Below are 16,362 nucleotides of genomic sequence, written 5' to 3' on the forward strand. Positions count from 1 at the left end.
ACATCCCTCTATTGGCAGCTTGCATGTGGATTGTCTCATAGTTTCCTTGTGCTCCCCCCATCTGTCTGTACCCACCTCGCCTCTTGGCCTATACTTAAATTGTAAACTCTCTGGAGCAGGGACCACCTTTTTGTTCTGTTTGTACAGTGCCTAGCGCAACGGGGTCCTTGCCCACAACTGGGGCTCATAAGTGCTACCCTAGTGTAAATAATAAGGGATACGTCTTTCTCAGAAGGGCATGCCTGTGAGGCACCATGGCCGAGGTGCTCAGTCGTGATTTCTCTTTCAGCAATACCAAGCGGCCATCCGAGCTCACAAAGCAGGGAAAGCTGTGGATTTTGCTGAGCTGCCTGTTCCACCAGGTATTTTCTGATTTTATTTTGCTACCAGAGTAGAACAGTAGAGGACACTCTTCACTCACAGTTTTTTTAAAACTTCCATATGTGTGAATTTCACTCTGGAATAGCAGTTCTGGAGACCTCTCTATTCACAACACATGCAGCATTGGCAGTAACAGGGCACATTTCTACCACTCCATCCCCACCAATGTCTCTCAGCCCTGCCCTGGAAGGACCTTTCCCCTAGGAGCAAGAGGGAATTTCAGTCTCCTTTCTATGGTCATTGGCATTTCTTCTGAGACGCCCCTCCTCGTTCCCTGCAGTTCTGTTCTCTAGCACGGTTCACTCAGTGGGCTTGAATGGAATTAACACACGAGTAGCTAGATGTGGTATCTTCCTAACTCTTTGGGGTGCTCGGGTATGCAGCTGCTCTCTATAGTAGTTTGATCTGTTTCGATCCCCTCTTTAGACTTGCCATCTCTTTGGTAGGCTTCCCACCCATCCATGGCATGGAGGCTTCATCAGGAGACCAAAGCATCATGGGAGTCCTGGAAACTGCTATAAAACTAGCCAATCAGGAAGACCGAGAGAATGATGAGGAAGATGACAATGTGGAGGGGATGAAGAAGGTCCGGTTCTGCTAACCTGTTAGGCACAAGATGGCTCAATTAAAACCGATTCTGAGTTGTATTAACTGCGTATCCGGGGTTGGACCCATTTATACAGAACCCCATTCATTTGTGCTATGAAACTTCTTTCTCTATGGAAACTGGATACAGGTCATTTGCAGGTTTAAAGTAGCATAAAAGGTGGATTCTCTGTAATTTGGTCTTTAAACCATGATTTGAGGACCAGCCACAAGTTAGGGGTCTATTACAGGATTGGGTGGGTGAGGGTCTGTGGTCTGCAATGTGTGGGAGGTCAGACCAGATGATCATGATGGACCCTTGAAGTCCTATGGGTCTGTGTTTGGATTGAATTTTATAGTGCTGGCTAACATGGGCTTTTTTTCATCTCCATTTGTTTCAATTCCCATCTTACCTGAGTCCCAGAGTTCAGACTTATCGTGTTCTGTTGTAAGAAAAATAGCTTCATGTATTTTTCTGATTCTTAATTACAGCCTGGCTCCCGCCCTGAACTGTCAAAGCCAGCCGCCCTGTCCCAGCCCAAGCTGGTTCCACGTGCGTCTTCGGGAGGTACCCCTGCTTCAGCAAATCCAGCTGGGTCTGGTAAATCCACCGCGAAAGCCACCACAAAAGGTACTTTGCTTTCCAGCTCTCAGAAACGTTCCCTCTTTATCAAGGCTGATGCTGTAGGAAGCGGTCAGGCTGTGTTCAGTGCCACGCTGGGCTATGTGCTGATCTGTGGTGCTGGTACCAGTCCCTGCTACGGCTCTCTGGCTGGAATGGTTCCCTTGTCTGACTCGGTACCTATGGTGTAGTCAGGAGGCCAGGCCAGGATTTAGGGGGAGTATGCACAGTGACACTAGGCAGCACAGGCTAGGAACCAGAGAGGACTGTAGGGTCTGTATTCAGCAGCCTCGCTAAAGAATTGTTTATATATTTGGTACACCCAAGACCTGTCTCCTGTAGGAAGAGGCACTATGGTGTATCTGCCATTTCCAGCACAGATGATGTCAGGGAGTAGGATGTTGTGGCCCCCTGACTGCTGAGCTGTAGGTGATCTAACTCAAACTCATTCCATTGCCCCTTGTTTCTCAGCCCATCCGAAACCATTTCCTTCCCTGCTGTTTCTGTGTCTCAGGTACATGAGACTAGAATCTCTTCCTCTCCTCCTTTCTATTGCCATCTTAGTTGTCAGTTAGCCAAGTGTTACCTTTTCCCTGCTAAGTCAGTCCCTCCCCTTCCTCTAATCTCTGTTGCCTTTCTCTGAACATCTTCTAGTTTCACTATATTTTATTGATAGTGAGGCTGCCAAGCAACAAACACTGTTTTAGGTTCGATTGCACCAGAGTCATCTGACATCTGTCCTGAGCAAATGGTGGTCTTAAGTCAGTGATGTCTCGTTTGTGAGAGAGGTCCCCAAGACGATACTAATGACACACACCTCACGTACCCAGTTTGAAATGTCAGACTGGGTCCCACGAGGTGATGGGCCCGGTATTTTGAATACACCAACATTCCCAGCTTCCCTTTCCAGCTTGGACTACCCATAGCATGAGGTCCTGACAGCCACCCCCGATGTGACTATCCTCTTTCTCCTCCTCCCGGCAGCCCAACAGCAGCTGGCTTTCCTGGAGGGCAGGAAGAAACAACTGATGCAGGCGGCACTTCGAGCCAAACAGAAGAATGACATTGAAGGAGCGAAGCTGTTCCTGCGTCAGGCCAAGGGCCTTGACCCCATGATCGAGGCGTCCCAGGGTGGGCTTCCTGTCGACATAACCAAAGTAAGGAGGTCCCTGCGGTGCATTTAATTTGAGACCAATCCACGGCATGAGAACTACTGGTTTCTGACCACTCAGTTGTTAACGATTCCTGGCCTTTTCAAAAGCCCCGAAGTCCTGGGTAATTCTATTCTGCCTCTTTTTTGATTCAAAATGTGTTTACTATGGCATCTTTCACTCCCTCTCCTACCATGTTGTGCACCATTGCGGTGTGCTAGTTAGACAGCTGACACTTCCCACCCCAGAAGTGGCTGCATTTTAGTGCGGGGCATTGTGATCCTCACGGACCACGTGTGTCACTGTTAAAGTTTGTAAAGATCATTGGGGATCCTGCATGACAAAAAGATAAATGGTTATATTGCTACTTATACTGTAATAATGATCTGTCTCTAAAACTAGCCACTGTATGAATATTCATAGCTATGTGTTTTGCCTGAATTCAGGAGTATGGAATGCACAAGCTCCTGAACTTAAATGTAACTGGATCTGTGTTCTCTACTGAACACTTGAATACCCCGCCCCCTGCACTTGCTTTTGGAGTGCTGATGTCTCTGCCTGTACCAGAAGACATGTCTAATGGGGGTGAGGTTAGGGGGTGAGCATTCAAGTCTCCTGGACTCTATTCCAAGCTCTGAGAGGGGAGTTGGGTCTAGTGCTTAGAGCAGGAGAGTGGAAGTCAGTACTCCTGGGTTCTGGTTCTGATACTGACCCATTGTGGAACTTTGGAAATGGAGATGCAAAGAGGAAGTGACTTGTCCAGTTTGCAAAGTGGGGATAATCTCTACCTTCTAGGGGGCTGTGAGGCTTGGTGAGATAATGAAAAAGGGTTTTGAGTGCCTCGGTGGAAGATATGGTCCAGCATGGGCCATTCCTTACTCCAGGCCTAACTTTTGCAGATGCGTTGGTGTAGGTGAAAATCTCTTCTCTTGAAACCACAGGTCACTGTCGTGCCTCACTTCCATTTCAGGTGCCCCAAGCCCCAGTGAACAAGGAGGATTTCGTGCTCGTGCAGCGTCGTGGGGTCAGCATCTCCCCAGAGGCAGCCAGCCAGTACATGGAGTTGATGAAGCTGATGAGGCAGCAGCACGAGGTAGAAGATCCAAGGGGGGATCAGCTAGGAAGAGAGGGTTGGGTTGGGTTTTCAGAGGCTTAGAATCTACGGGGAAGCTCTTCAGAACAGCAGTGACAGGGGAGTGGATTCCTCGGGGACTGGAGTTTTCATGCCTAGGCTTAAATGAAGTTTCTTGCCCTTCTTCCTCCAGGAGGAGATTCTGCCAGCTGTGATCCTGGGAGTGTTAGGATCACACCAGTTGCTGCGGCTTGTTAAGTCAAACTTGCTCTGCCTCTTCTGGAGTCATCCCTCTGCAAAGGATTGTGGGATTTCGGTGGGCATAGCAAGAAAACACAGGTGTCTGTTGGTTCCCAGATTGAGAGCCGCTGATCCAAGGCATTAGGCAGCGGGCTGAGGGAGACTCCAGTTTCGTTAAGCAGACTTGTATTGCTGTCGTGTGTGTTGGCAGGAATGCCATCCTGATGAGTGTACTGCTTGGATTGTAAAGGCCTGTATGAGGAAGAAAGGATAACTTGGGAGACAAGACTCAGGGGTTCTATTTCCAGATCCACCATTGACTCGTAGAGCGACCTTCCCTTTTCTGTCTCAGTGGCTCCATCTGTAATTGTGAATGAGAATACTTCTTTCACAGGAGGCTGTGTCAGTGTGTGTTTGTGACATGCTGCAGATCCTTGGATGGATAGAAGGCACTAGAGGGGGGCAGATGGTGGTAACTTTCTCGTGTGTTTTTGTCCCAGATGTGTTTGAATTACTCCAAGCAGTTCACTCACCTAGGAAATATCGCTGAAACAACCAAGTAAGTATGTCAGCAGGAGTGATTTCTATCCCCTTTTGTCAGGCTCCTTTCCTTGTGTTGTTTGTACACACCACGAGGCTGCTGCAGAATTATCCAGGGTGTCCGTCCCCGTTGCGTCCATCAGGGAAGTGATGCATTTCCTTTCTGAAATGTGGTTGTGTTGTGTGGCCGCCAATTTCTGTCATGTTGGGGGCTCTGCTGGATGTTCTGCCTTTCAGATGAGATGCTAAGCAGAGGTCCTGACTGCTCATGGGTTAACGATCCTATGGCATTTTTCCCAACCCCCGTGTCCTGGCTAAATTCCAGCATAGGTAATTCCATACTGCCTGCCTAAAATTCCTGGCACACAGGACACCTCACTGCAGTGTTGTTTAATAGCACACACCAGCTGCTGTTTTCTACTCCAGAGGTGGCTGCATTTCAGTGGTGGCCGAAATACTTAAAAGCATTGCAACTTCTGAAGCATTTGGATGAAGGGTGCTATATTAAATATAGAGAGTGTTTGTAGTGATCATATTAAATTAGTAACCCAGTGTCTCCAGTTTCTCTCTCCATCCTAGAAGGTGCTTTTACTAAATTCAGCAGTCTATCTTCCACTCCCCACCCTGAGTCAAAGCTAAGATTAAGATTGCCTTGGCCCAAATGGGTCCAGTTTGCTCCACATCTGTTAGACATAAGCTCGTGGTTTGAATTTGTGAGATAGGAACTGACTCAATGGGTCAGGCACACAGAGATGCCTTCAGCAAGGACAGTGGCCAACAATACCAGATATTTATGCAATGTGCATAATATATGTTACAAAATAAAGCAATGGGGGTGTTGTTTAGTGTCACTCATGCGAAGTTTTGAGGCTACGGTTCAGAGTTTAATAAACAGAAGGGGAGAGAAGTTGAGGGTGCGTCCACGCTGCAGTCCTGAGGTGTGGTTGCAGCTCTACAGGCATACCCAGGTGACCTTCGAGTACAACCCCACCCGGGACCCTGGGTGTGTACGCTGACAATGAGCCCGTGTAACCACCTGCACTGCTGTGGCTAAACTGCTATTGTTCTAGCTAGGCCTACAGGAGCTGCAGTCCCCGCTTCTGATTGTAGTGGAGACATACCCAAAGCCACAGACAAGAGGGCGAATGGGATAGGCCATCTCCTGCAATCTGTAGTGAGATGGAGAGTGGACAATGCAGGAATGCTCTTCCAGACGGCAGGAGCTGCAGGCGTGAAGGTTCTTGTACTGGTCTGAGAGCGGAGCCCAGAATAACAAAAGAATCTCCATAAGAGTAAACTCATGGCTCATTTTAGCCCTTCCCTCTGCAGGTTTGAGAAGATGGCAGAGGATTGCAAGAAGAACATGGAAATCTTAAAGCAAGCCCACGCCAAAGGCTTCCCATTGCCCAAGTACCACTATGAGCAGAGGACCTTCAGTGTGGTCAAGTAAGTTAATTTGCTGCCAGTTGGTTCCTGCTTCTTTCATTCCAGCCGTGCTATCCCTCATTGCAGGGTGGGAGAAGGTAACCAAGACCTCGCCAATGCTGACATGTCTGGCCCTCCACTGGGCTTCCCGTGGCCTCGCTTTTGGGGGAGCTCTTCTATTACTGGTGTGTGCATGTTGACCGCTGCCTCCCAATCGGTCTGGGGCCCTCCCTCCCACTCTATTCTCGGGAACTGAATAACTGATTTGAGTTCTTTCATGCTATGGTGTGTGGGTCAGGTAGAGATGGGGGCCCACAGCAGGTGGAGTGGATAGGACTGTTGTATGTTTCATCCATGGCTAACCCTATATGCCGTCTTGTTGCCATACTTGATAGTCCGTTAAACACAATATTTGTTAAAACTGAGATCTATACAGCCCACTCTGTGCCTCAGTTTCCCCATCAGCAAAATGGGGATAATACATTGCATTGGAAGGTGGTGTACGTGCAGTGTTTGAACATTTGTATGGCAGATATATTTTTACTGGTATAGTTGAGACATAGCTGTGTTGGTCTGCTCTATGCAACAGCAGGAAGTGTCGACCTACAGCACCTGCAGGGGGCACTGCAGAGCATACCAACTCCACATCCCCAAGTCACTACTTGGCTGGAGGAGGTAAGAATTATTTCATGTTTAACCTTCTTTCTGCCTTATTCTTGAAGGATCTTTCCTGAGCTGAACAGCAACGATATGGTTCTAACTATAGTGAAAGGGATCAACCTCCCAGCTCCTCCAGGTAAAACAGCAATCAACTCTTATTAGCAAAGGAGTGGGATGATGGGGATGTGTCTTATTACCGCTATGAGGAATAACCATAAACAGAGGGGCTGAGTGGAGGTTTTGCTCTGCAGTGGGAATAATCTGTTCTGCTAATGCCGTGACCGATTGGAGCAGTGAAGAGCCCCAGGCACTGTGACTGCTGTCGAGTGGGGTATCAGCCAAGGGTGGTGGCCTAGGTGCGGTGGAAGCATGGAGCTTTGTCTGACGATGATGTGGGTGGGGTGGGCTGGGCTGTTGCTATGGTGTCTGCTCGAGCTCTTGGACTGCCACACACACAGCCCATTTTCAGCTGCTTTTTAATTACCTTTTGTTAAAATACCCCAGAGGCTGTTGGTCAGAGCACCAGCAATTATCACTGGTGCTTTTCCCTGCTCTTCTCATATGGGATCCCCTTGTGGACTAGTAGGTGCATCAATAATTGTGTGTCTGAAACACGGTTATGCAGAGCTGTCCCAAAAAAGAGAAGAACCCCACGGGGGCTGGGACTCAGATGATTAGAACATGGGACTAAAAGTCAGGAAAAATGAGTTCTGTTCCAGACTCTGCCACTGATTGTGTGACCTTGGGCAAGTTGTTTAGCCTCTGTGCCTCAGTTTCCCCATGTGTAAAATAGGGCTAATACCACCTAGCTCTTGGGGAAGAGGACTGAGAGACTTAATTTATTAATTGTTTGCAGTGGTGTTGTAGCTGTGTGTGTTCCAGGATATCAGACAGACAAGGTGGGTGAGGTAATACTGTTTATTGGACTAATTTCTGTTGGTGAAAGACACAAGCTTTCGAGCTTGGATATCACTCTTGTTTGTGTCGCTCAAAAGCTTGTTTCTTTCACCAGCTGAAGTTGGTCTAATAAAAGATATTACCTCACCCACTTTGTCTCTTTAATTTATTAATGTTTGGCATCGACTTTGAGATCCTGGAATGAAAATTGCTATGGAAATGCAAAGTTACAATTTATGAGGAACTTAAGTACTGTAGAAGATTTGCTGTCTCCATATTTTCAGCCTCAGTTGGAAATAACCCTGTCCTGCAGCAACTCTGTCTATTCGTCTAGGTACTTACCTAGTACCTAGGTACTTGTCTAGATACTACGCCATCACCCTAATATCTGAGTGTCTTACAGATGTTGTTGATTATCACAATGCCCCTTGGAGGTAGATCGGTATTTCTACCCCCATTTTACAGAGGGAGAACAGAGGCACCCAGAGGTTATGTGACTTGTGCGAGGTCACACGGGAAGTCTGGCAGAGCCACACACTGAAGCCATTTCTCCTGAGGCCCAGTCCTTAATCTGAGCCAACGCTCTTCAGCAGGATTAACTTTTAGTGAAATGTATCCAGTCGTTAGCAGAGGAGGAACAAAGTGGGATATGGGGTGATAGGAGGGTATCAGACAAAAATAACACCAAAATATGATCAAATAACAATAGCTGGGCATGAGGTGGATGGTGGTAACTGTGAATGTGTGGGAAGAAATGAGCAGAACGTGAGACTGCACAGATCTAGGATGGATTATAGACTCTCTCTCTGAGTGAAAGCATTTGAGCTGGTTGGCAAATGGTTTTTTTCCCCCAACAGAAAATTTATTTTTTCTCGGAAAATTTGAAAACTGCAAAATTTCTACTTGGAAATGCTGCTGCAGTACCTTATGGGAGTTGTAGTTTGGGTACCTTGTGCTCCCATTCTCCTACACACTGGGCTCCCTGGTTCACATGCATCTGCCATGATGCACCCACTCCCCAGTTGGAGAGGGGAATCCCTGGCTGTGGTGCATCGTGGAAGATGTAGTCCAGCCAGGGAGCTCAGCTAAAGTCGAGGAGAATGGGAATGTGAGACAGCGGAACTACAGCTCCCATGAGGTGGTGTGGCAGATTATCCAAATAGAAATACTTTGGTTTGGGGGCATTTGGGATTTTTGTGGAAAAGCCAAAACTTTCTGTGGAAATTGGGCACTTCTTGTGAAAAATATTGTTGAATCGAAAACTCACTTTTCCATCACAGAAGAGTTTTGACAATTTTCAGCCAGTCCTAGAAAAAGGATTTGTCTCCCGTGTAGGCCAGAACCTTCTGTCTTAAACAACCATTTCAACTATCCCCGATGTCTCCAGTACAGATTAATCTGCCCTTTAGTTAAAAAGCTCTCTCCTCTAGTTAGGTAGCTTCAGGGGGGATTGCTTGCTCCCAGTAATCCTAGCAGAGTCCTTGGATATGTATATCATGTGTTGCATATTAGGTCGTCGTCTTTAAGCTATAAACTGGGTGGGTTTTTTTTGTATTTTAAGGCGTGACTCCCAATGACCTGGATGCCTTTGTGCGCTTCGAGTTTCCCCACCCCAACGCGGTGAGTTATGATTGCTGCTCGGCGACATTCCCAGGCTTCAGTTGGGAAGGCTCAGTTCTCACGCCCCCTTGTTTTTGTCTTGTGTTGTAGGAGGAAGCTCAAAAAGATAAGACCAACGTGATCAAAAACACAGATTCGCCCGGTAGGTTCCCATCTGGAGTTATGGATGCGTGTGCGTGTGTTTGTGTTGGGAGGAGGGTTCCCTTGTTAGCCTTTCATTTCTGAAGACTAGAGCTCTGGCCTTCAGGTGATCTGCATGTGGAATGAGCCCAGGTGACAAAACACCCCACATGTAATCGGGTAGTCTTTGTTCAAGAGAGTTGCAGAGCAGAAATGGAAATGGTTCTGCAATAAAGCACTTCGATACTGCAGGGATCCTGGATAAACAGCTTTGAAGGTGCATGTCAGTCTTCTATCTGGAGACTTGGGACTGGGAGAGCAGAGGGGGGCAGGTCAGGATTGAGGGACAGTCGCTAAATAGTGTGCAAGGAGCTCATGGGCTGGAATAGTGGGGAGCCAGCAGGCTGGGATTGAGAGGCATCAGCAGAGCTGTGTGTGTGGGGAGCCCAGGACTGGTATATTAGGGTGGGGTGGGTGGTAAAGGGACAAGATTTCACTGTGGGGGCAGAGCTGTGTAGGCAAGGACCGCTCAGTGTATGCCCCCTCGGTGCCTCTCTGGATCTGTTTTTATTCCCTCTCCTGTAAGCATCACAATTTCCACTTGCCTGACTTGGAAACTTGTTCTGTGAAATAAGCTCTGCTTGAGGTTGGAAGACCGAGAGGCTGTAATCTCCAGTGACATGTCAGCTGGTGCCTCAAGGCCTTTCTTCCCAAGATTTTGAGAAGCGATGGCTGCAGTGGCTAAAGCAGGAGACTGGGAACCAGGAGTCTGGGTTCTGTTCCCAGCTCTGCTGCTGATTCTGTGATACCTTGGGGGCAGATTACTTCACCACACTGTTTCCTTTTCTCCAGCTATAAAATGGAGCAGGTGGAGGGGGTTATATTGAGGCATAACTAACTGCAAAGCGCACTGAGATCCCAAGGCGAAAATCATTGCAGCTGTGCAGTGTTTCCTACTAATCCTATTCCTGGCTCCTGTCTTGCCCAGGGATGCAGTCGACGGCTCTTCCCTTGGTGTGTAATCCTCATGCTAATACTATGATTTGCTGCTGTTCTCTTGGCAGAATTCAAAGAGCAGTTCAAGCTGTATATTAATCGGGGCCACCGAGGGCTCAAGAGAGTCTTTCAGACCAAAGGCCTCAAGTTTGAGGTTGTCCACAAAGGGTGAGTGAGATGCGAGGCTGGGAGCACTGGAGGGCAGGTTTAAATGTCATCCGCAGAAGCTAGAGGGAACCTTCCCTATGACATTCTTGATATATCCTGGGGCGGAAAACTCATGAATACTGGGGGCAGGCAGAAGGTCCATGGCAGCATTCAAAGGTGAAATAAACAAAGGCTGTGGGGCATCACTGCTTATTAACAGCTTCGCTGCTGCCGACGGTCGGTCTTCTGCTGAAATCAACACCTGCAGTACTGTGAGATGGACCAAGCGTGCACATCTCTGTGTACCTGGAGTGCTGGTCGTCAGGTTACTGTTACACTGCGTAGCAAAGGAATAGTGCCTACTCACTGTCCTGCCAGTAAGTGCTCTGTGCTGCCAGGCAGAGAGCTGGGCTTATTCCCTGCCTGTGACCCGCCCCTGTGTTGGGAGCACCGCAGAGGTAGCCTGCCTGGGGAGGAATCATAGAATCATAGAATATAAGGGTTGGAAGGGACCCCAGAAGGTCATCTAGTCCAACCCCCTGCTCAAAGCAGGACCAATTCCCAGTTAAATCATCCCAGCCAGGGCCCTGTCAAGCCTGACCTTAAAAACCTCTAAGGAAGGAGATTCTACCACCTCCCTAGGTAACGCATTCCAGTGTTTCACCACCCTCATAGTGAAAAAGTTTTTCCTAATATCCAATCTAAACCTCCCCCACTGCAGCTTGAGACCATTACTCCTCGTTCTGTCATCTGATACCATTGAGAACAGTCTAGAGCCATCCTCTTTGGAACCCCCTTTCAGGTAGTTGAAAACAGCTATCAAATCCCCCCTCATTCTTCTCTTCTGCAGGCTAAACAATCCCAGCTCCCTCAGCCTCTCCTCATAACTCATGTGTTCCAGACCCCTAATCATTTTTGTTGCCCTTCGCTGGACTCTCTCCAATTTATCCACATCCTTCTTGAAGTGTGGGGCCCAAAACTGGACACAGTACTCCAGATGAGGCCTCACCAATGTCGAATAGAGGGGAACGATCACGTCCCTCGATCTGCTCGCTATGCCCCTACTTATACATCCCAAAATGCCATTGGCCTTCTTGGCAACAAGGGCACACTGCTGACTCATATCCAGCTTCTCGTCCACTGTCACCCCTAGGTCCTTTTCCGCAGAACTGCTGCCTAGCCATTCGGTCCCTAGTCTGTAGCTGTGCATTGGAGAACAGTTTGTCACATAGGGTATGTCTAGGCTGCAAGAGCAGGTGTGTAGGCATACCCACCAGGGCCCCGGGTGCGTACTCGAGTGATTAGCCGAGGCTGAAGCCTGTGCCACCATGTTTTCACTGGCGCTGTTATCCGTGCTGGCTAAATTAAAGCCAGCACTTGGGTATGCCTGTGTGCGCGACAGTCCCACCCGCCCTCGTGCTGTAGCATACCCATAACAGCGCCACTCACTAGGCCACGTCAGCAGCAGCAGTGAATGTGTGGCCCTGCTTAGCTGGAAGGATAGTGGTCACGGTGGGGGAGAGGGATTGCTGGATTGCCCGGGCTCTGACAAGGGAGGAGGGGAGATGACTTGTGAGTGGAGGGTTGTGAGAGTCTAGGAAACATCTAGTTGCTTGTAGAGAGAGGCTGCATGGAGATTGACACTGGTGCAGGGGAAACTGTCCTGGAGACAGCGGCGTGGGACTGAGCTGAACGGAGCAGCAGCTGCTGGAGGAGGGATATATTAGCCCACTGGTGCAGCACCTCCAGAGCACAGCTGGCCCTTAGGGGGCACAGAGCCGGGACCTTCCCCCAAAAGCTGAAACCCGCCCATCGACGTGTTAGATCTGGGGGAGTGCTGCTGGGATCGTTCACCGTGGGAACGGGGGTCGGAGTGGCAGGGTTTTGCCCGTTAGTCACTTCTGAGAATTTGATTCCCACTTTGGGGACGTTCCAGGGACAAACAGGTCTTTGTGGGAGCTGGGATTGGATGCCTTGGGCTGAGGGATTGATGAGGACTTCAATTTAATGTTGTCATATCCTTTTCTCCCTGCTCTCTCCCCTCCTCCCATCTCCCAGGGGGCTGTTCAAGACAGACCGCGTGGTGGGGACAGCACAACTGAAACTGGAGGCGCTGGAGACTACGTGTGAGCTTCGGGAGATTGTTGAGGTAGGAAACGGTGGAGGGTTCCCCTCCTCCCTTTAAGCAGCTGCCTATAAATCCTACCCCCTTACCCTTCAGAGTCTCAGTCCCAGAGCTTCCTCCAGGCCAGAGGAGCTGAGATTAGAAAGGAGCAAACAGCAGAGCAGGGGCAGGGGCTGGATGTTATTACCAGCTGCTTGAACTCTCTGGTCAATGTCGGGCTGGTTCTGTTACTGTGGCCCCCAACCATTTCCAGCTGCAGTCAACACCTCTCTGAAATACTTCCCTGCTGTACAGTGGGTAGAGAGTGCACGGCTGTAGGAGCAAAGGCAGACACTGCGTCTGGATGGGTTTTTTTAATGGGCTGGATAATTGACCAGTAATAAAGATAATTCTGCTAAAATGAGGATAATCCAATCTCATGCTTCACAGCTGGAGGCCGCAGGGTCAGGAAGGAATTCCAGTCCCCTTTGCTGTGAAGTATTTCACTGTCAGCCCGGGTGCCAATTATGGGCTTGAGCCTGTCTCTGAAGACTGTTGGAGAGAGGATACTGGGCTAGATGAACCCCAGTGGTCTGCTCCAGGGAGGCAGAATGCTAGACTAGATATGTCCTGAGATGGGATATTGGACTAGCGACCCCATTGTTTCATTTTGCTTTGGCCTCCTCTTGATTTTTCACTGTTTCCCCCTCACCCACTTCTCTGCTCCATTCTTTCCATGCCTAGCTACTGGATGGCCGCCGGCCCACAGGGGGGAAGTTGGAGGTGATTGTGCGTCTAAGGGAGCCTCTGAGTTCTCAGCAGCTGGAGACAACAACAGAGAAATGGCTGGTTATTGACCCTCAGACCATGCCAGCGGTAAGGGCAGCTGTCTTGATGGAGCTCTGGGTTCCCTGTGACCCAGGCAGGATGATGCTAGGACTGACTGGGAAAGCCTCCTAATGCTAAGTGCCCTGCAAGAGAGTCAGATCCGGCTCTGCAGAGACTTTGCCTTAGCCCCAGGCCACTGGAGTTGGGCCGCCAGTCAGAGGAGGCAGCGTCCCTCAGGGTGTTGGCGTGAGAGAGGGAATGTAAGATGGTCCCAAACAGAGCGGTCACATCTCCTCCCCCTCGCCTGCAAAGCTTCATCACGCGCCGGGGTCCGAAGAGCTGGGACTTGACCGAAAAGAAAAATTGCCCAAGGAGCAGCATGCAGCCGGTCTGCCTGGGGTTACCCATGTGAGCTGTGGTGTTGCCCCCGGGGATTTTGCTCAAAAAGGCCCTTTTCCCTTCTAATAGAGATGCAGCACAGTCCAGTGTGCAGGGCTCTGTACTGGGGAGATTCTGTTCCCAGCTATGCCACTGACGTGTGTGAGGCTGGACACTGGACAAGTCATTTCCCAAGCCATTAAGTGGGGTAACGATCCTGTCCTGGCCTCTTGTAAAGCACGTGGAGATCCGGGGATGAAAAGGCATCGCAGTGCTGTGGCTTATTTTGAAAGCTTCTGCTTCTTCTTTCAGGTTGCTCTCCCCAAACCCAAACCAACAATCGGTCCAGTAAGGGACGTGGGCAACAGGTACGTCCCACTCACGTTGGCTTGGCTTAGTTGTGCTGCTTGAGGTTTTTTCTGTGCTCTAAGGAAACTGAGGATTTGTCTGCTTAAAGATCCTTCCCCTCCCCCATTCTTTCGGGGTGGGGGATTCCTGCTGGATGTTTTGCATTCCTGCTGAGCTTCTGCTTCTGTAGCTTTGGACGATGAGACATGTGGGCATAAGCAAACTACCCTCCGCTGGCAGTGCTGATATTGTAGACTGTAAACTCCAGGGTAATAATACAATAATAAATAATTCTTTGCCCTTCTCTAGGACCTTCTGTCCACTCACAGAATCGCCCTGCACTTCACAATGTCTTCTCTGGGATGTAGGTCAGAATTATCCCCATTGTACAGGTGGGAAAACTAAGGCTCAGAAAGGGGAAAGTGAGTGGTTATGGAACAAACTGGTGCCAGAGTAGGGAACAGAACGCAGATTATTTGCCTCTCACTCTTGTGATTTAGTCACTAATTATCCCTTCCCTGCATGGTGCTCTGACAAGCTGCATTATTGCACAGTATGGTAGCTGCTCATGGTAACACCCTATACCAGTTATTAGAGTTATTTTGTAACTGGGGTGGGGGAGGGGTGGATGCTTTTATTAGAGCAGAGAACTGAGCTCATTCCCGGCTCTGCCACTGACTCACTGCGTGACCCCGGGCAAGTCACTTTGCTGCCCCATGCCTCAGTTTCCCAGTTGTAAAGTGGGAAGAATGCTTGCCTTCATCGAGCGCTCTGAGATCTATGGATGAGCAGTGGTGCAGAAGTGCAAAGCTGTGCTCATCTGCGACTGATTTCCCATTTGCTCCAGTGGAGAAAGCAACTCTCTCCATCCTGCTGGACAGACCCAACATCCTGGGTGGGGGTGAGGAAAGATCAGTAAAACAGCAGCACCCACAGAGAGACTTGCCACTGTAACCAGGACAGCAAACGGAGAACATTTGTGTAGCTGTCTAATGTATGGGATTGCGGCCACCCTGCCCTTCCCATATTCATGTGCGGAAAGGGGGATCCTGGCTAGATCCTGGATACATGGGGAGGGGATCCTGGCAGTGCTGGCTGAGAAGCGCTCTGAGATGGCAGTGTGCTGTGCTTAGATACCTTAGGCTGTATGTCCAGCGAGTCCTATCAGGTTCCCTGAATGGGATGAGTGAGACTGTGCAGGCCCTGCTGAGATCAGGGCGCAGCCTCTGTCTGACAGTCGCTGTTTATGGTCTCTTGTCTCTGTCTTTAATTTCCTTTCAGAACGTCCATCTGCTCAGTGCTGTAGCAAGGCCGGCTCTGGACCCTCTTCCTCCTCTCGGGCCCTGGAAGTTCTTACGTGGAACACCTTTCGCTTCTGCTGGCCCTGGAAGAGTGATAGCTTAGAGTGACTAGCGCATTTAGGGCCCCTGGTATTCCAGGAACCTCCTGCTTCAGTCTAATCTAGGGATACTCTCCCTTTTGCTGGTGTCCTACAGACCCTGCTCCCCGCTTCATCCTCCTGCCACCTCTCCCCAGTGGCAGAGGTGAGCTATGCATCTCCTGAGAGGGCAGAGAAAAGGTATGAGGTGACGTGATGTGTGCAGAACAGCATGGAGGTCTCGAACAACTCCTCCGGGACCTAGGGGTAGAGATGGGGGAGGGGGGCAGGCAATGGGTTTTCTCAGCACCAGGCTGGAGGCAGGGAGGGAGAAGGGGAAGGCTCAGAGGCGACAGAGAGAAGTGGTGAAGAACAGAGGCTTGAAGAGGAGGAAGGCCAAGCAGAGAGTCAGGAGAAGGAGCAAGAAATCAGGTAGGACTCAGAGCTGGAGAGAATAAAATGAAAGGGAGCTGGGTGGGGGACAAGCAGGGGCTAGCAAATACAGTGTAGACACAGAAAGAGTCACAACACTGGGGAGAGGTGGCAGGAGGATGAAGTCGGGAGCAGTCTGCTTCCCAGTGATGTGTCCCAGACTTTGGATCTGGACTGGGGAGAGCAAGTGGACTGTGGGGGTGGCGGGGGCGAAGGGACAGCAGTTCCCTACCTCCCTTCCCTGCCTGGATCCCCGATTTCCCATGACAGAGGTCCCAGCTCTGAAAGTATCTCTCAGCCGGAGTGCAGCAGGTGATGTCCTGAAAGGAAATGGCAAGGATGGGACGTGTGTGTGTGTGTGAGAGTGAAGAGCTCATGTCTGTGCAGCTGTAAAAATGTTTCAATGAGACAAACTAATCCATCCCCAGCAAAAGGTTT

At 49.6% G+C, this 16,362-nt stretch overlaps 1 protein-coding gene across 4 annotated transcripts in view; it reads left to right on the forward strand.

Annotated features, from left to right (window-relative positions):
- CC2D1A (coiled-coil and C2 domain containing 1A) overlaps nucleotides 1–16,362 on the forward strand; it is a 37,158-nt gene that overhangs the window by 13,129 nt on the left and 7,667 nt on the right. For 3 of the 4 annotated variants that reach the window (XM_075121601.1, XM_048831656.2, XM_048831657.2), the window contains exons 12-25: nucleotides 290–362; nucleotides 828–967; nucleotides 1,459–1,597; nucleotides 2,573–2,745; nucleotides 3,710–3,832; nucleotides 4,552–4,610; nucleotides 5,921–6,037; nucleotides 6,739–6,812; nucleotides 9,135–9,193; nucleotides 9,284–9,335; nucleotides 10,378–10,477; nucleotides 12,515–12,605; nucleotides 13,305–13,436; nucleotides 14,079–14,134. In XM_075121601.1, the coding sequence (XP_074977702.1) occupies nucleotides 290–362; nucleotides 828–967; nucleotides 1,459–1,597; nucleotides 2,573–2,745; nucleotides 3,710–3,832; nucleotides 4,552–4,610; nucleotides 5,921–6,037; nucleotides 6,739–6,812; nucleotides 9,135–9,193; nucleotides 9,284–9,335; nucleotides 10,378–10,477; nucleotides 12,515–12,605; nucleotides 13,305–13,436; nucleotides 14,079–14,134 (1,388 nt within the window). Of the gene's footprint in view, nucleotides 1–289; nucleotides 363–827; nucleotides 968–1,458; nucleotides 1,598–2,572; nucleotides 2,746–3,709; nucleotides 3,833–4,551; nucleotides 4,611–5,920; nucleotides 6,038–6,738; nucleotides 6,813–9,134; nucleotides 9,194–9,283; nucleotides 9,336–10,377; nucleotides 10,478–12,514; nucleotides 12,606–13,304; nucleotides 13,437–14,078; nucleotides 14,135–15,395; nucleotides 15,659–16,362 lie in introns of all 4 variants that reach the window. The other variant, XR_007354043.2, reaches the window with a different exon arrangement.

The sequence above is a fragment of the Caretta caretta genome, chromosome 20 (assembly GCF_965140235.1).
Source record: "Caretta caretta isolate rCarCar2 chromosome 20, rCarCar1.hap1, whole genome shotgun sequence".
Classification (NCBI taxonomy): Eukaryota; Metazoa; Chordata; order Testudines; family Cheloniidae; genus Caretta; species Caretta caretta.